At 46.0% G+C, this 15,903-nt stretch overlaps 1 protein-coding gene across 1 annotated transcript; it reads left to right on the plus strand.

Annotated features, from left to right (window-relative positions):
- The first annotated feature begins 999 nt into the window (after window positions 1-999).
- LOC121292646 (ovarian cancer G-protein coupled receptor 1-like) lies at window positions 1,000-11,695 on the plus strand. The gene is made up of 2 exons (XM_041214891.1): window positions 1,000-1,114; window positions 9,698-11,695. Exons 1-2 carry the CDS (start codon window positions 1,055-1,057, stop codon window positions 10,649-10,651), a joined length of 1,014 nt encoding a protein of 337 aa, XP_041070825.1. The 5' UTR covers window positions 1,000-1,054; the 3' UTR covers window positions 10,652-11,695.
- Window positions 11,696-15,903: the final 4,208 nt, after the last annotated feature.

A 15,903-nucleotide genomic window follows, 5' to 3' on the forward strand; every position in this document is an offset into this window, starting at 1 on the left:
CCTCCTTCGGCATTGTACCTTCGACATATTGAGGTAGCTGCATCGCCACCTGTAAACCCTGGTGGCAGGATAGTGGCATCTTCTGCAGCCCCTTCTCCCTTGGACTTCCTGCTGGCCTCTCCTCCCATAGGACCCTACCCTGGAAGCTGTGTTGGGACATGTGGCCTCCTCTCCCTTCTGCCCCTCTTTTCCTCCTCAGAGGTGGTGCTTCCAGCGGAGACCACCATCCCCATTGACAGGGTAATGGAAGGCTGTCTGATACCTGGAAGGGTCCACACTGTGTGAATCCTCATGGGGCCTTGAAGACACCAATGAGTCCTGAAATAATGCCTGGAAATGCTAAGAATGAAGCCCCGATCAGAGATTAAGCTGACAAACACCAAAATCAGCAGCAAACTATCTTCAACACCCCTCACTACTCACACTGGCAATGCTGCTGACCATTTTTATCCATCCATGGATGTGGTTTTGCAAATTGTGGGCTGCCCGCCTGCCTGTTTTGCCTGTGCAACGAGCGAAAAATCGCATGGGCAACGTTAAATCACCGTCAGTTGGGTTGTCAAGGGCCTTCTTAACTGGCCACTTAATTAATGGCGGGCATGGCTCCAACTCCCGCGCGTGCCCGCCAACCGAAACATCTTGCCCAATTAGGACAAGCACAGATATCAGAAGGGTGGGGGTGCTGGAGGAAATTTCAGAGATAGTGAGGGGCAAGGCCATGAATGGATTTGACACAAGGATGAGAAGTTTAAAATTGAGATGTTGCTAGACCGGGATCCAATGTAGGTCACCAAGCACAGGCACAATTTTAACTCATTTGGCACTGCTAGACAGAGCCATTAACAATTTCTCTTTCACTGCCACCTGAAAGTTCCCTTTCCCAGTACACCACACGGAGACACTGTAACATCCCTTTTCTAGCCATACGTAAAAGATTTCATTTTTACTTGCTGAGTGGCTTCCTGTTGCAACTAACATTCACACAGCCATTTGTCAAGCTAACTGCTTCCTGTTGCTTACCAGTCAACTGTCGGCTGTTTTTAAATCTGAGAGGATGTCCGAACTGATGAGAACTACGCCGAATAGTTCATCTCAGGAGAATGGGTCATTTGTGGTAAGTCGTCAGTCAAGCACAAACGCTAGGCAGATATAGTCTTAAGCAAACCCTGCCAAACCAATTTGCATTTTAGATTAACGATTTTTAGGTTTGAGCTGGGATTTCGGAACGCGAGTAAAATTGCAGGTCAGTAAGCATAACCTCAGATTCGCTCAGTGACTCAATTCTTGCAACTGTAAAAGCTTGTCTCCTGCCTTTGCTCTTCCATGTGTGAGCTTCACATGTCAAAGCAAACAGAATTCTGAAAACACGTGGCGTTTTGTTTGATATAGAAAATTCCTCACGCAGGGCACCATATTTAAACTGCAGTCGTACACACTCTTCTCAATTCCCAGTGCATGTTGTCAGAAGGCTAAAGCTCTATCATGGAAACACTAACATAGGAAAAGTACACCAGTACCCTGGATTTTAAACTGTTCTCAGACAGCAACTGGATTTTGAGTCCACCTTGTTCCCACGGTGACATTTCTGTCCATGCCCTCTACGGTGTTCCAGTGAAGCTCAATGCAAGCTCGAGGAACAGCACCTTATCTTTCAACTCCACACTCTTCAGCCTTCTGTACTCAACATTGAGTTCAACAAAGAGATAAAAACAAAAAACTGCAGATGCTGGAAATCCCAAAACAAAAACAGAATTACCTGGAAAAACTCAGCAGGTCTGGCAGCATCGGCGGAGAAGAAAAGAGTTGACGTTTCGAGTCCTCGTGACCCTTTAACAGAACTGGGTGAATCTTAGGAAAGGGATGAATTATAAGCTGGTTTAAGGTGGGTGGGGTGGGGGGGGGAAGAGAAGTGGGGGGGATGGTGTGGTTGTAGGGACAAGCAAGCAATGATAGGAGCAGATAATCAAAAGAAATCACAGACAAAAGAACACAGGCGTTGAAGGTGGTGATATCTAAACGAATGTGCTAATTAAGAATGGATGGTAGGGCACTCAAGGTACAGCTCTAATGGGGGTGGGGTGGAAAGGCTAGCAGGGCATAAAAGATTTTAAAATAATGGAAATAGGTGGGAAAAGAAAAATCTATATAAATTATTGGGAAAAACAAAAGGAAGGGGAAAGAAACAGAAAGGGGGTGGGGATGGAGGAAGGAGTTCAAGATCTAAAGTTGTTGAATTCAGTATTCAGTCCGGAAGGCTGTAAAGTGCCTAGTCGGAAGATGAGGTGCTGTTCCTCCAGTTTGCTTTGGGCTTCACTGGAACAATGCAGCAAGCCAAGGACAGACATGTGGGCAAGAGAGCAGGATGGAGTGTTAAAATGGCAAGCGACAGGGAGGTTTGGGTCATTCTTGCGGACAGACCGCAGGTGTTCTGCAAAGCGGTCGCCCAGTTTACGTTTGGTCTCTCCAATGTAGAGGAGACCCCATTGGGAGCAACGAATGCAGTAGACTAAGTTGGGGGAAATGCAAGTGAAATGCTGCTCCACTTGAAAGGAGTGTTTGGGCCCTTGAACGGTGAGGAGAGAGGAAGTGAAGGGACAGGTGTTGCATCTTTTGCGTGGGCATGGGGTGGTGCCATAGGTGGGGGTTGAGGAGTAGGGGGTGATGGAGGAGTGGACCAGGGTGTCCTGGAGGGAACGATCCCTACGGAATGTCGCCAGAGGGGGGTGAAGGGAAGATGTGTTTGGTGGTGGCATCATGCTGGAGTTGGTGGAAATGGCGGTGGATGATCCTTTGAATGCGGAGGCTGGTAGGGTGATAAGTGAGGACAAGGGGGACCCTATCATGTTTCTGGGAGGGAGGAGAAGGCGTGAGGGCGGATGCGCGGGAGTTGAGCCGGACACGGTTGAGGGCCCTGTCAACAACCGTGGGTGGAAAACCTCAGTTAAGGAAGAAGGAAGACATGTCAGAGGAACTGTTTTTGAAGGTAGCATCATCAGAACAGATGTGACGGAGGTGAAGGAACTGAGAGAATGGGATGGAGTCCTTACAGGAAGCGGGGTGTGAGGAGCTGTAGTCGAGGTAGCTGTGGGAGTCGGTAGGCTTGTAATGGATATTGGTGGACAGTCTATCACCAGAGATTGAGACAGAGAGGTCAAGGAAGGGAAGGGAAGTGTCAGAGATAGACCATGTGAAAATGATGGAGGGGTGGAGATTGGAGGCAAAATTAATAAATTTTTCCAAGTCCCTATATTATAATTCACCCTTTCCTAAGATTCACTCAGTTCTGCTGAAGGGTCATGAGGACTCGAAATGTCAATTCTTTTCTTCTCCGCCGATGCTGCCAGACCTGCTGAGTTTTTCCAGATAATTCTGTTTTTGTATTGAGTTCAATGATGTTATCTCATAACCTTTGCCTTCACCTTGTTCCATGTGTTTTTTTTTGTTTTGCTGTGTCGGTCTTCATCATGTTTTTTTATCCCTTCATGTTGCATTCAGATGGCTTTAAATAGCCATTCATGCCTCATTTGGATACAGTCTTTGTTTTTTTTTACTTATTAACATTCTCTTTAGCTGTTGCATCACGAAATAATCTCTTCTGCCCAACGTCATATCATAGACCTTCTCCTTTGATCTTTCTGCATCTTCACGCCCTCCCCACCGCATCCCCCCCCCAACCCCCATTAAAACCTCATACATTTTTATCTTTCTTCAGTTCCAATGAAAGGCCATCGACCTGAAAACTTAACTCAGTTTCTCTGCAAAATGCTACCTGACCTGCTGAGTTTTCCCAGCACTTTTTTGTTTTTAATTTCAGATTTCCAGCAGTATTTTGCTTTTTTGTTAAAACTTAAAAACAACCTTGGCACAACCTTCAAAAGCCTGACAGGCCAAACCAAGTATAGATATTACAATGCATGAAGCCAGGCTAGACTGAAAGGTTTACCATACCTTAAACTGCAGGCATATCCATCAGCTCCCAGACCTCACTGTATGCAAAGAAACCTGAACTATGCAAAAGTTTGCAGCAGTGGTGCATTTAGAATCTTTGGAAGGCGAGAGTGCTAAAGTCAAGAAATTTGAGTTTCTGGGAAGTTTGGGGGTGTTGCTGGACAATGTTGCTTGCAACAATTTATTCGGCACATATTCTGACGTTTTGGATTAAGTGAGAAAATAGTATTAGAAAAAGGTAATGGTGACTAAGGCTTGCAAAAACTCCAGGAGCTGACTTGTTTCCATCCCAGGAAGTAGGTGAAGAAATTGCAGGCACTTTACCCACAGGGTGCAGTAGCCGGAGGAAAAAAATTGTTTTACCCGCCAGTCACAATGGCGACTTTTCGCACCATATTGTTCCATTCCCGCCTCATTAATTAATCACAGGAACCACGCAGCCTGGCTGGACTCCAATCTGCCCGCCACACCGTTATCTCGTTGATTCCTTACATAGGGCACCATATTTAAACTGCAGCCATACACACACTTCTCAATGCTCGCAGCCCGGGACTGCTCCAGAGAAGACTTGGCCCCAAAAGCCAAGAAGAGCGCAGCCACCCGATTCAGTGACACATCCCTTAGGTGCTTTCTGGATGTCGTGGAGATCCACTGTGATGTCCTCTACCCTCATTCTGGCCAATCAGTTTCACCACTCCAGCTGGTGAGGTGGTGTGCAGAAAACAGATAAATGATCTCATCCGTGCTGCCAGAATAAGTCAACCATCTTACCACTCTAAACTCACAATCACAAGGCCATCACACATTCACTGGCATCTCATTCACTGCCAGCTCAAGGGACATCACCACTCACTCTCTCACACACACCCTCAATCGCCATCTGACCTCATCTCCTTTGGAGACTGCCTCCTCAGCCCTCACCACCTTAAGGTCACTTGCATGGATCAACATGTGCCCCCACATACACCGTGGCATACTCCCCTTCCCCAGTAAAGCCCTCACCCTGCAGCCTCTTCCCTTCCCTGAAGCCACTTCTCCCCCTTCCCCAAACAAGCCCTAGCCCTGCAACCATTGAAAAGCCACCCCTGCCTTACAGCTGGTCTGCTAGGTAGAGTCCTGCCCATGAACCCTGCTAAAAGTGATGTGGTGCTGTTCGCGAAGACTGGCGTTGATGATTATAAGTGTTGCCCGAAGCAGGATAGGCAAACAAAGCTCGTAGACCCAAGTGAAGTGCAGGTTGCCAGGTGCATGTCGCTTATGTACAGTTACGAAACACATGGGTGTGGTCTGATTGTGAGAGATAAAAGCAAAGAACTGCGGATGCTGGAAATCCAAAACAAAAACAGAATTGCTTTCCAGGTGTTTCTGATTGTGAGAGGTCTGGTTCTGGGGATGATCTGATTGTGAGCAGGGTTGATTTGGCCAGAATTTTTCCGCCAGCGATTTGGGGGGCGAGACCCGCTCGCCGGCGGGTAAATGACGTCAGGGGTTCCCAACGTCATCCTGCCCCATTTAAATATTCAGGAAGGTGGGCGGACAGCGAAATCAGCTATCCGCCCGCCGACCTGTCAATTGAGGCCATTGACAGGATAATTTAGCTTATTAAAGGCCCTGCCTGTCCAACCTTAAGGCTGACGGGAAGGCCAGGAGCCCCAGCGGGCTTCTGATAATACATGAAACCTCATCCACTGGCGGGATGAGGTTTCATGTCTGTTTAAAAAATCTTTAATAAAGTTTATGTAATATTTATTAACATGTCCCATCTCATGTGACATTGTCACATGAGGGGGGACATGTTAATAATTTTTTTATTTTGCTATTTTAAATGTTTTTTAAACTTTCACCGATCTCCCTGAGGCAGCACTCAGTCTCAGGGAGATGTACGCTCTTCTGCACTTTGACAGTTGGGGAATCCCTTCCCCTCCAAACAGGAAGCGCATAGCGCTTCCCATCAACCAGGCCGCTGGCCGGGCCTTAATTGGCCCCCACTCAAAATGGCGGCGGGGCCCGTTTCGGCGGCGGAGTTCGGCTGCCCGCCCACCCATCGAGGGCTAACTTCTGCCCTGGTTGTGGATATGATCTGATTATGTGTGCGCTCTGATTGTGAGTGCACTCTGGTTGTGAGTGCACTCTGATTGTGAGTGTGCTCTGATTGTGAACAAGGTCTGATTGTGGATGTGACATTACCACTATACCACCATCTCCTCTGTGCTCATTGACTGGCAATGTGTCCTTGTAAACATGCACACATCAGGAGCATCTTTGCAACCTAAAGACCACCCAGCTCTGACAGTGTGAAGCCTGAAAAATCAGTAATGTTAGGCCTATATATTCTCTGAATTCCAGAGTGTTAATGCTCTGTCTCCCACCATCTTGTCTTCAATTTCCTCTTGGTAGATATACCAGTGTTTGCTGTTAGCACCAGAGCAGCATAAAGAGATGATGGAGTTGAATCCGTAGGCTTTTGACTCAGGCACGAGACTTATATCTAAACAAAGTCATAAAACTGAACCTGATAAGGCATTGCAGCTAAATAACCTTGATGTTTCAGACACTAATCAAAGTATGTTCCCTTAAAGCATTTCCTAATACATGAAGCTAGAAATTACTGTAGGTGTTAAAGGGAGATAAGTGTTTATTCCGCCCGTAAAACATGCCTCCGTCTGCTATTTCAGTAGAGGAGTTAACCTATTTCAAAAAACTTGTTTAATTCCTTCAGTTAAAGTCACAGACAGAAGAATCATTTGAATATATTAAACATTAGTTGCAGCAATTTCTAGCCAATCTCCGTTGGTATAAAGACAGAAAATGCTGGAAAAGCTCAGCAGGCCTGACAGCATCTGTGGAGAGAGAAACAGAGTTAATGGGCAGAACATTGAGCTTGTTGGACGGGTGCGCACCCGACCGAATGAGTGTAAAATGACGCGCGATGGCGTTAGGCAAGCGTCCCGACATCATTCCGCACTCAGACGATACTTCGGTCAGCGGGCGCAAGTGGGAGTTGGCAGCGTGCCCGCCGACAATTAAGCAGCCTACTAAGGCCTTAAGGAACTAATTGACTTGAATTTTTTGCTGCCTGTCCAACGCCTCAGTTGGCAGGCAGTCAAAACCTCATCAACAGGCGGGGTAAGGTTTTGTCCAGTGGTTAAAGAAAAAAAGCTTTTCTCACTCATGTTTTACATGTCCCTGTTCATGTGACAGAGTCACACAAGGAGACATGTTTTCATTATTTTAAAACTCTTCATTTATATTGATAAAAATCTTCAGCCCCAAGGAACTTTTACTGCGCGCATGTGCAAACCTCGGCGCTCGGACTCCACCCTGGCAGCACTGAGCGCTGCGGCACTCGATTCACGCTAGCTGACCACTAACTGGCCATCCAGCATGAAATCCATGTCGGGGCCCAATTGTGGGCGGTGTTCAGCCTCGCGCACGTGCGTCACGCCCGCTTGGCGAGGGCAAAATTCTGCCCAGTGTTTCGAGCTCAGTTTGTGTCATTAAGTCTGTTTCTCTCCCCACAAATGCAGCCTGACCTACTGAGTTTTTCTAGCATTTTCTGTTTCTATTTCGGATCTCCAGCATGAGCAGTATGTTGCTTTTATTTTTTCCTTCTCAGGCAGTCCCTCAGGATCGAGGATGACATGCTTCCACCCCTGTTCATGAATTCTGAGATGGCTAATAAGTCCAATGCTCGATCTGCAGACTCTGCCACATGCAGGGTAGGTGGTGCTTGAAGGGTCGGGTAGATGGGTTGTTGGGAGGTTGGTGCGTTCCCTCCGCTGCCTCAACTTCACCTCTGCACGTTCCCGATGAAGTCTCACGATGTGTTCTGTGCCCTCCCAAATGAACCTTCCCCATTTTGGTCAGTCGCAAGCCAGGGACAGGAACAAGAGAATTAGGAGCGGGAGTAGGCCACTCAGACCCTCGATCCTGTTCCGCCATTCAATGAGATGATGGCTGATCTGATAATCCGCAACTCCACTTTCCTGCCTTTTTCTCATAACCTTACACACATAACGACCCAGCCCCTACAGCCCTCTGCGGAAAAGAATTCCACAGATTCACTACCCCCTGAGAGAAGAAATTCCTCCTCACCTCTGTCTTAAATGGGCGACCCCTCACTCTGAGATTATGCCCTCTGGTCCTAGACTCTCCCACAAGGGGAAACAACCTCTCAGCATCTACCCTGTCAAGCCCCCTAAGAATCTTATATGTTTCAATAAGGTCGCCTCTCATTCTTCTAAACTCCAATGAGTACAGGCCCAACATACTCAACCTCTCCTTATAAGAAAATCCCTCCATACCTGGGATCAACCTAGTGAACATTCTCTGGACTGCCTGCAATGCCAGTATATCTTCCTTTAGATAAGGGGACCTAAAATGTTCACAGTATTCTCAGTGTGGTCGAATTAGTGCCTTGTATAGTTTTAACAAGACTTCCCTATTTTTATACTCCATTCCCTTTGAAATAAAGGCCAACATTCCATTTGCCTTCCCTATTACCTGCTAAACTTGTAGGTTAGCTTTTTGTGATTCATGCATGAGGACCCCCAAATCCCTCTCTGCTGTAGCTTTCTGCAATCTTTCTCCATTTAAATAATATTCAGCTCCTTTGTTATTCCTGCCAAAGTGCATAACCTCACATTTTCCCACATTATATTCCATCTGCCAAGTTTTTGCCCACTCATTTAACCTGTCTATATCCCTCTGTAGACTCTTTGTGTCATCCTCACCACTTGCCTTCCCACCTATAAATCCTACCGTGTTATGGTCACTGAATCCTAGGGGATCTTTCACTCTGAGGTCATTTATTAAACCTGCCTCATTACACATTACCAGATCCAAAATAGCCTGAACCCTAGTTGGATCCACAATATATTGTTCTAGGAAACTGTCCCGAATACACTCTATGAATTCTTGCTCATGCCAATTTAATTTTCCCAATCTACATGAAGATCAAAGTTACCCATGATTAATGTACTCCATTTTTTACATGCTCTCATTATCTCCTGATTTATTCTCTGTCCAACAGTACAGCAACTGTTAGGGGGCCTTTAGACGACTCCCACCAGAGTCTTCTTGCCCTTGTTATCTTTAAAGAGGGTTTTGAAGGAGGAGATGGAAGTGAGCTGGTTTAGAGAGGAAACTATAGAACTAAAGGTCTGGGGGTGGGGCCCTGAAATCATGGCCACCAATGCTGGAATGAAGGGAGTGGGGATGCTTTGGTGGCTGGATGCTGCTCATTGCAATATTAACATGGGGACATCCACCCTTAAGAAACTTAATAAAACAAAAATGCCTTCAAAGCAACAGAACATAGCTAGGCAATGCAACAAAAGAACTAGAAACAAGAGTAAGCCATATAGTTCCCTCAAACCTGCTCTATCGTTCAATAAGATCATGGCTGAATATCTGCAATGCCACTCTCCTGCCCAATCCAGTGCCCAAGAAGCTATCGATCTCAGTCTTGGATAAACTCAATGGCGAGCATTCACTGTTTTCTGAGGTAGAGAATTCTAGAGATACACCGATCTCCTCGTCTTAGCCCTAAATGGCCAACTCCTTATCCTGAGAAAGGATTATTAGGGTAACCATGGTCCTATGGTGCATTATCCTGGTAACATTCAGTGTCTGTGCTTACACATGAAGAAGCACTCTTTGGGTGAGGTTAAAGTGGGTTTCCTGGTTAAGTCTTTACATGTATCTCTTCTCCATCTCTCATTCACTCATTTCTTGATCCTCTTAATAGGTTGAAGTATGTTCCATTCACCATTCCATCGACCAGTGGTTATTTCCAACTGTCTATATCTTGGTGTTCCTCCTGGGCCTGCCGATAAACTGCATCGCCCTTTACACAGCCTACAAGCAAGTGAGACGCAAGAACGAGTTAGGAGTATACCTCTTCAATCTAACCCTGGCTGATCTGCTGTATATACTAACCCTGCCATTCTGGATTGATTTCACTGTGCACGATGATGACTGGCGAGCTGGGACCGAAATGTGCCAGATCTGCTCCTTTTTGACCTACACCAATTTGTATGCAAGCACCGCCTTCTTGTGTTGTATCTCCTTTGTCCGATACCTCGGGGTGGTCCACCCTCTGAGGGTGGCTGGAGCCCGCACAATGCGAGCAGCAATCACAATTAGCTGCATTGTCTGGGCCAGCCAGTCAGCTTCCAATCTTGAACTGTTGATCAGGCCGGAGATTGCCAATGACTCCAACCATCACCGGTTGTGTTATGATATCTACCCGATTGAGCCTTGGAAGGCAAAGCTGAACTATTTCAGGATAACCTTTGGTTTTCTGCTCCCGTTAACCCTGATCCTCGTCTTCCACTGCAGAATTTACTGCTCGCTGAGGGACAATATCGCCACTCTGAACCACGAGAAGAGAAGGGCAATGCAGCTGATGCTAGCCATCACGGTGGGGTTCACCATCTGCTTCACCCCCTACCACATTATGCTTTTGGTCCGGAACATCATGGAGAAAACCTGCAGCATTGTAAATTACACCTTCGTCCCTTACCGATTATCAGTGGCTCTTGTCTGCTTAAACTGCATCCTGGACCCCGTGCTGTATTGTTTTGTGAGTGAGACAGCACGCAGGGATATCCTGCTGCTCACACTGCGAAGAAAAGAGAAAAGGACCAGTAGGGGCAGGCAATCTCAAACATGCAATGTGTCGGTTACTACAATACATTAATGTCTAATAAAACAGAGAATGCTGGAAATATCTGGCAGGCCAGGTAGTATCCATGGGAAGAGAAACAGACTTAACATTTCAGGTAGACCTTCCATTAGAACTGGAAGAAGTTAAGTTTTTAAGCAAGTTCAGAGCCAGGAAACAGGAGGACTGGGAGGAAGAAGCTTCGAATGATTCCAACCTGAGTTCAGATTGAGGAATAAACATTAATATATTAACAAGTCAAATGTTCTATTTATTGATTGATAATTATGGAAAAAATGAAAGGAATTGTGGAATTCTACTCTGGAGTAACCCGGTTAAGCCCAAGTATCCCAATTTAATAAATATTTATTCTTTCATGGGATGTGGGCAGCACTGGCAAGACCAGCATTTGTTGCCGATCCCCAATTGCCTTTCCAGGATTTCTGGGCAGTTAAGAGTTAGCCACCTCGCTGTGGGCCAGGCCAGGTTAGCTCAGCAGATTTCATGCTGTAAAGGACATTAGTGAACCAGATGGGTTTTTGTGACAATCAATGATAGTTTCATGGTCACCATTACTGAGACAAGCTTTATATTCCAGATTTATTAATTGAATTTAAATTCCACCAGCTGCCACCGTGGGATGTGAACCCATCTCCCCACCATATTAGCCTGGGCCTCTGGTTTACATAGTCTAGTGACATTACTACTATGCTATTATCTCCCCTGAAAGGCAGCATTTGTCTACTTCAGTCCCCAGGAACTAATAGGCCTGCCTGTTCACTGTAGGCTCAGTTAGCTACCCCAAAAGCTGTTTGTTTAGCCACTGCTTGTGGTTGGCTTGAATGTCTCTTGGTCTCAGCTTCCTTCATAATCACAGTATAATTAGTCAAGTTGCAAAGTATTCAAACCCAGTCTCGGAGGGTTAACAAAGTGATCCTCACCTGCCCTGTTCAAATCATCTTGTAGTGCATTAAGTAAATAGAGTTACTACCTGCTCGTTTACATATATGATGCAATAAATGGCCTTGTAGAATATAGCATGCTTGAATAAAACAGCACAGAAGGAAGCTATTCAATCTACTGTGCCTGTGCTGGGTCTTTATTAGGGCTATCTAATTAGTCCTACTCCTCTGCTAGTTTCCCGTGTAATTACTTTTCCCTAAAGTATTTATCCAATTCCCTTTTGGAGGTTACTATTTAATCTGCTTCTACCACCCTTTAAGGCAGCACATTCCAAACCTTGACAACGTACTGTGTGAAAAAAATGCTTTGTTGTGTTGCCTCCAGTTCTTTTGCCAATCACCTTAAATCTGTGTCCTCTGGTTACTTTCTCTCCTGCCACTGGAAAAAGTTTCTCTTTATTTAATCTATCATAAACCTCCATCAAACCTCCCCTTAAATTCTCTGCTCTAAGGGGAACAACCCCAGCTTCTCCAGTCTCTCCACAGAGCTAAAGTTCCTCAACCCTGGTCTCATTCTAGTAAATCTCTTCTGCACCCTCTCCAAGGACTTGACATCTTATTAAAGTGTAATGCCCAGAGTTGAACACTATTCACCAGCTGAGATCTACGTTTTTACAGTAACAAAAATAATCCAACTCCATTTTCCTAGGCACAAGTTTTGCTGAGCACTATTTTCTTGCAGGCACTGCCCCTTTAAGCTGCTTTCAGTTCAACTTTTTCTCGTACTCTTGGAGTCTGCAGCTTGCAGTGCCCTGACACATTTTTTTTAATGGTTAAGAATTCAGTCAGATTGGTCTTTTTGCATTGCCAGAAAGCAGGTTCGACAATAACTTTCAGAAGCTGAATTCGATCAAAAGTTAATGGAATGGGAAAGAGCAGTGGGGAATGTGGGACTAAATTGGATAGCTCTTTCAAAGAGCTGGCAGAGGCATTTCTGTGTTTTAAAGATTCAATGTTTTTTTTTTGCTTTGTACCTGGTGAGGAGCTGTCCCTGATGTAGATCAGAGGTGAAAAGGGGTGGAGATTCTGATAAAGTTAATTTTGCTGCGTATTTTAGGGGAAGGGAAGAGGTGAAGGGCTTGCTTCCAAAACAGACACGGGCATTGTAATTACAGAATGTTGTCAGTGGGCTTTCCCCCACCCCCTCAGTTTTCTGGATCTTGGCTTGCTATAGCTCCAAGGGAAAGCACTGCCCAATGTCAGGCGGAGCCTTATTGCTTGTGTGCAGCCTTAAATGAGGAAACAGGCAGGCAGCCTGTTTGGCAAATAGCTGTATTTTTTTTAAACAGAGCCAGCAAGGTGACCACTGGGCCTACTCAGGCTGAGAATGCCTGTGGAAGCCTGTATCAGAGTACACTCTGCCACTGATAACAAATGCTTAGAAAGAAAGAAATTCTCATATTCCTGCAATGCCTTTCATGAGCTCAGGACATCCCAAAGCACATTTAAGCCAATTAAGTATTTTTGTAGTCACTGTTGTAATGCAGGAAACACAGCAGCCAATTTGGGCACACAGCAAGATCCCACAAACAGCAATGTGATAATGACCAGATAATCTGTTTTCTTTTAGTGATATTGGTTGATGGGTGAATTATGGCCCCAGGACACCGGGAGAATTCCCCTTCTCTTCTTCCAAATAGTGGCACAGGTACATTTATGTCCTCCTGACAGGTCAGATGAGCCCTCAGTTAAACATCTCATCTGAAAGCTGGTGCATTCTGTCATTTTGGCCTGCATTCAGGAGAGAGGGGAAGAATGTCAGACCTATTGGGGTGACCTGAACCCAGAATTACAAGCAGACTTAGATCAGGTCAGGTGGAGATTGTTTCAGGTGAAAAGCCTGCCTGACACCTTGCTGGGTTAAGGAGGATAGCTGTGGTGGGGCAATGGGAGGAGGGTTTCACTTGTACCCCGCCTGGAATCCTGTTAAAATTATTAAAATGGTGATAGATTGGGAAATGTTGATGTACAAAGGGACCTGGGTGTCCTTGTACACCAGTCACTGAAAGTAAGCGTGCAGGTGCAGCAAGCAGTTAAGGAGGCAAATGGTATGTTGGCCTTCATTGTGAGAGGACTTGAGTACAGGAGCAAGGATGTCTTACTGCAGCTGAACAGGGCCTTGGTGAGACCACACCTGGAGTATTGTGTGCAGTTTTACCTAAGAAAGGATATACTTGCCATAGAGGGAGCGCAGAGAAGGTTCACCAGACCGATTCCTGGGATGGCAGAATTGTTGTATGAGGAGAGATTGGGCTGACTAGGCCTGTATTCACTAGCGTTTAGAAGAATGAGAGGGGATCTCATTGAAACATGTAAAATTCTGACAGGCATGGACAGACTGGATGCAGGGATGACGTTTCCTCTGGCTAGGGAATCTAGAACAAGGGGTCACAGTCTCAGGTTATGGGGTGGACCACTTAGGACTGAGATGAAGGAGCAGGCTCGAAGGGCCGAATGACCTATTCCTGCTCCTATTTTCTATGCTTCCATGGCCAGAATTTTTCCCTCGGCGGGAGCGATCGGGAAGCCGACCACTGCCCGTGATAGGCTCCGCTCCGCGATTTCACTCAGGCCCACCCCGCATACATCGCGAGCGTCAGCGCTGAGCGCTGCTTGTGCGGTGGGGGTGGGGGGAGGAGGGAGAGTGGGCCTGGTGCGCGTTTAGCGCATGCGCACGAAAGAGTGCTTCAGTCTCCCTGAGACACGGAGACGCCTCAGGGAGATTGAAGCGCTTTTTTAAAAAATTAATAATTAAGACAGTAAAAATTTAATGAAACATGTCCCCTCATGTGACTGTGTCACATGAGATGGGACATGTTTTTAACTTCAAAATAATGTTTTTATTTAATGTGTATTAGCTTTAGGAAGCCTCATCTCGCTCGTGGATGAGGTTTCCTAAAAAGTGTAAAGGCCGCTCAGCCTTTTCGCCTGCCCGCCAATCGTTAGGTTGGACGGGCAGCATAAATTTCTAGTTAATTAGCTGGTTAGTGGCCTTAATAGGCCTTTCAATCATCGGCGGGCGCACTGCCAACTCCGGCGCGTGCCTGTCGAACAAAATATTGCGCAAGTGTGGAATGATGTTGGGACACGTGCCTGACATCATCACACGTCATATTACGCACGGGTGTGTCAGGTGCACACCCGCACGCCAAACGTAAAATTCTGGCCTATGTTTCTAAAATAGAAACAGAATATGCTGTAAATACACAACAAAGGCCACCAGCATCTTAAGAAGGGAAATGGGAACTAAACATATTGGCTCAAGTCCCTTAAGAGATGTTAAAACAAACTGAGGAAGAAGGATCATCATTTAGCGCTGAATAGCACAGTTAAGTTAACTGTTAGGAAGAGAAAGCCACATAGCGTGAAAGCATATCAGCATATCTTTTTATCAGATCACCAGCTCCTGTGATTTTGCTCCCTCTGTGGGTCTCATAATTGTGCATGCTTTACAAATTGCAGCAAGGACACCTGGTGGTGCAGAGGTAGCAGCACATTAACGAACATATAAACATATGAAACTCGCAGATATAGGCCATTCGGCCCCTCGAGCCTGCTCCGCCATTCAATAAGATCATGGCTGATCTGTTTGTATTACTAATTTCATATTTCCATCTACCCCCGATAACCTTTGATTCCCTTGCCTAACAAGAATCTACCCACTTCCACCTTAAAAATATTCAGTGATGCCACCTCCACCACCTTCTAAGGCAGAGAGTTCCAAAGTTGCACAACACTCTGTAGAGAAAATAAATTCTCCTCATCTCTGTCCTGAAAGGGAAACCTCCAATTTTAAAACCGTGCCCCCTAGTTCTGGACTCACCCACAAGAGGAAACATCCTTTCGACATTCGCCTTGTCAAGGCCGTTCAGAATCTCGTATACTTCAATCAAATCGCCCCTCACTCTCCTAAACTCCAGTGGAAACAAGCCCAGTCTGTCCAATCTCTCCTTATAGCTAAAATTCTCCACCCCTGACAACATCCTCGTAAATCCCTTCTGTACCCTCTCTAGTTAGTCTCAGTAATGTGCTATCCATGTAGCTCTCAGCCTCGGGATGCACTGCAGTGATGCCAGCTGCTCCGCAAACTCCAAAGCTTGTGCCTCTCCAGCTGCCAGAACCTCCTGCACGTCTGGTTGTCCAGGGCATGAGAAACGTTCTGGAGTTCCCACATGACACAGGATGTGCATTTGACAGGAATGAATGCCCTGTAAAGCTTCTATTTATTAAACCGTAACTAAACTCACCAGAGGAGAGTGCAAGAGGAGGACCCTGGAACAGGCAGTCAGCAGCACCTAGAGAGTACGAGAGGAGGACCCTGGGACA

This window comes from Carcharodon carcharias, chromosome 20, assembly GCF_017639515.1.
Source record: "Carcharodon carcharias isolate sCarCar2 chromosome 20, sCarCar2.pri, whole genome shotgun sequence".
Taxonomy (NCBI): Eukaryota; Metazoa; Chordata; class Chondrichthyes; order Lamniformes; family Lamnidae; genus Carcharodon; species Carcharodon carcharias.

Bases quoted from the DNA above. Each gene is read 5' to 3' on its own strand.
- LOC121292646 (XM_041214891.1), top strand. From the start codon at position 1,055: ATGTCCGAACTGATGAGAACTACGCCGAATAGTTCATCTCAGGAGAAT. The intron at 1,115-9,697 runs GTAAGTCGTCAG...TCCTCTTAATAG, and splicing joins AGGAGAATGGGTCATTTGTG to GTTGAAGTATGTTCCATTCA.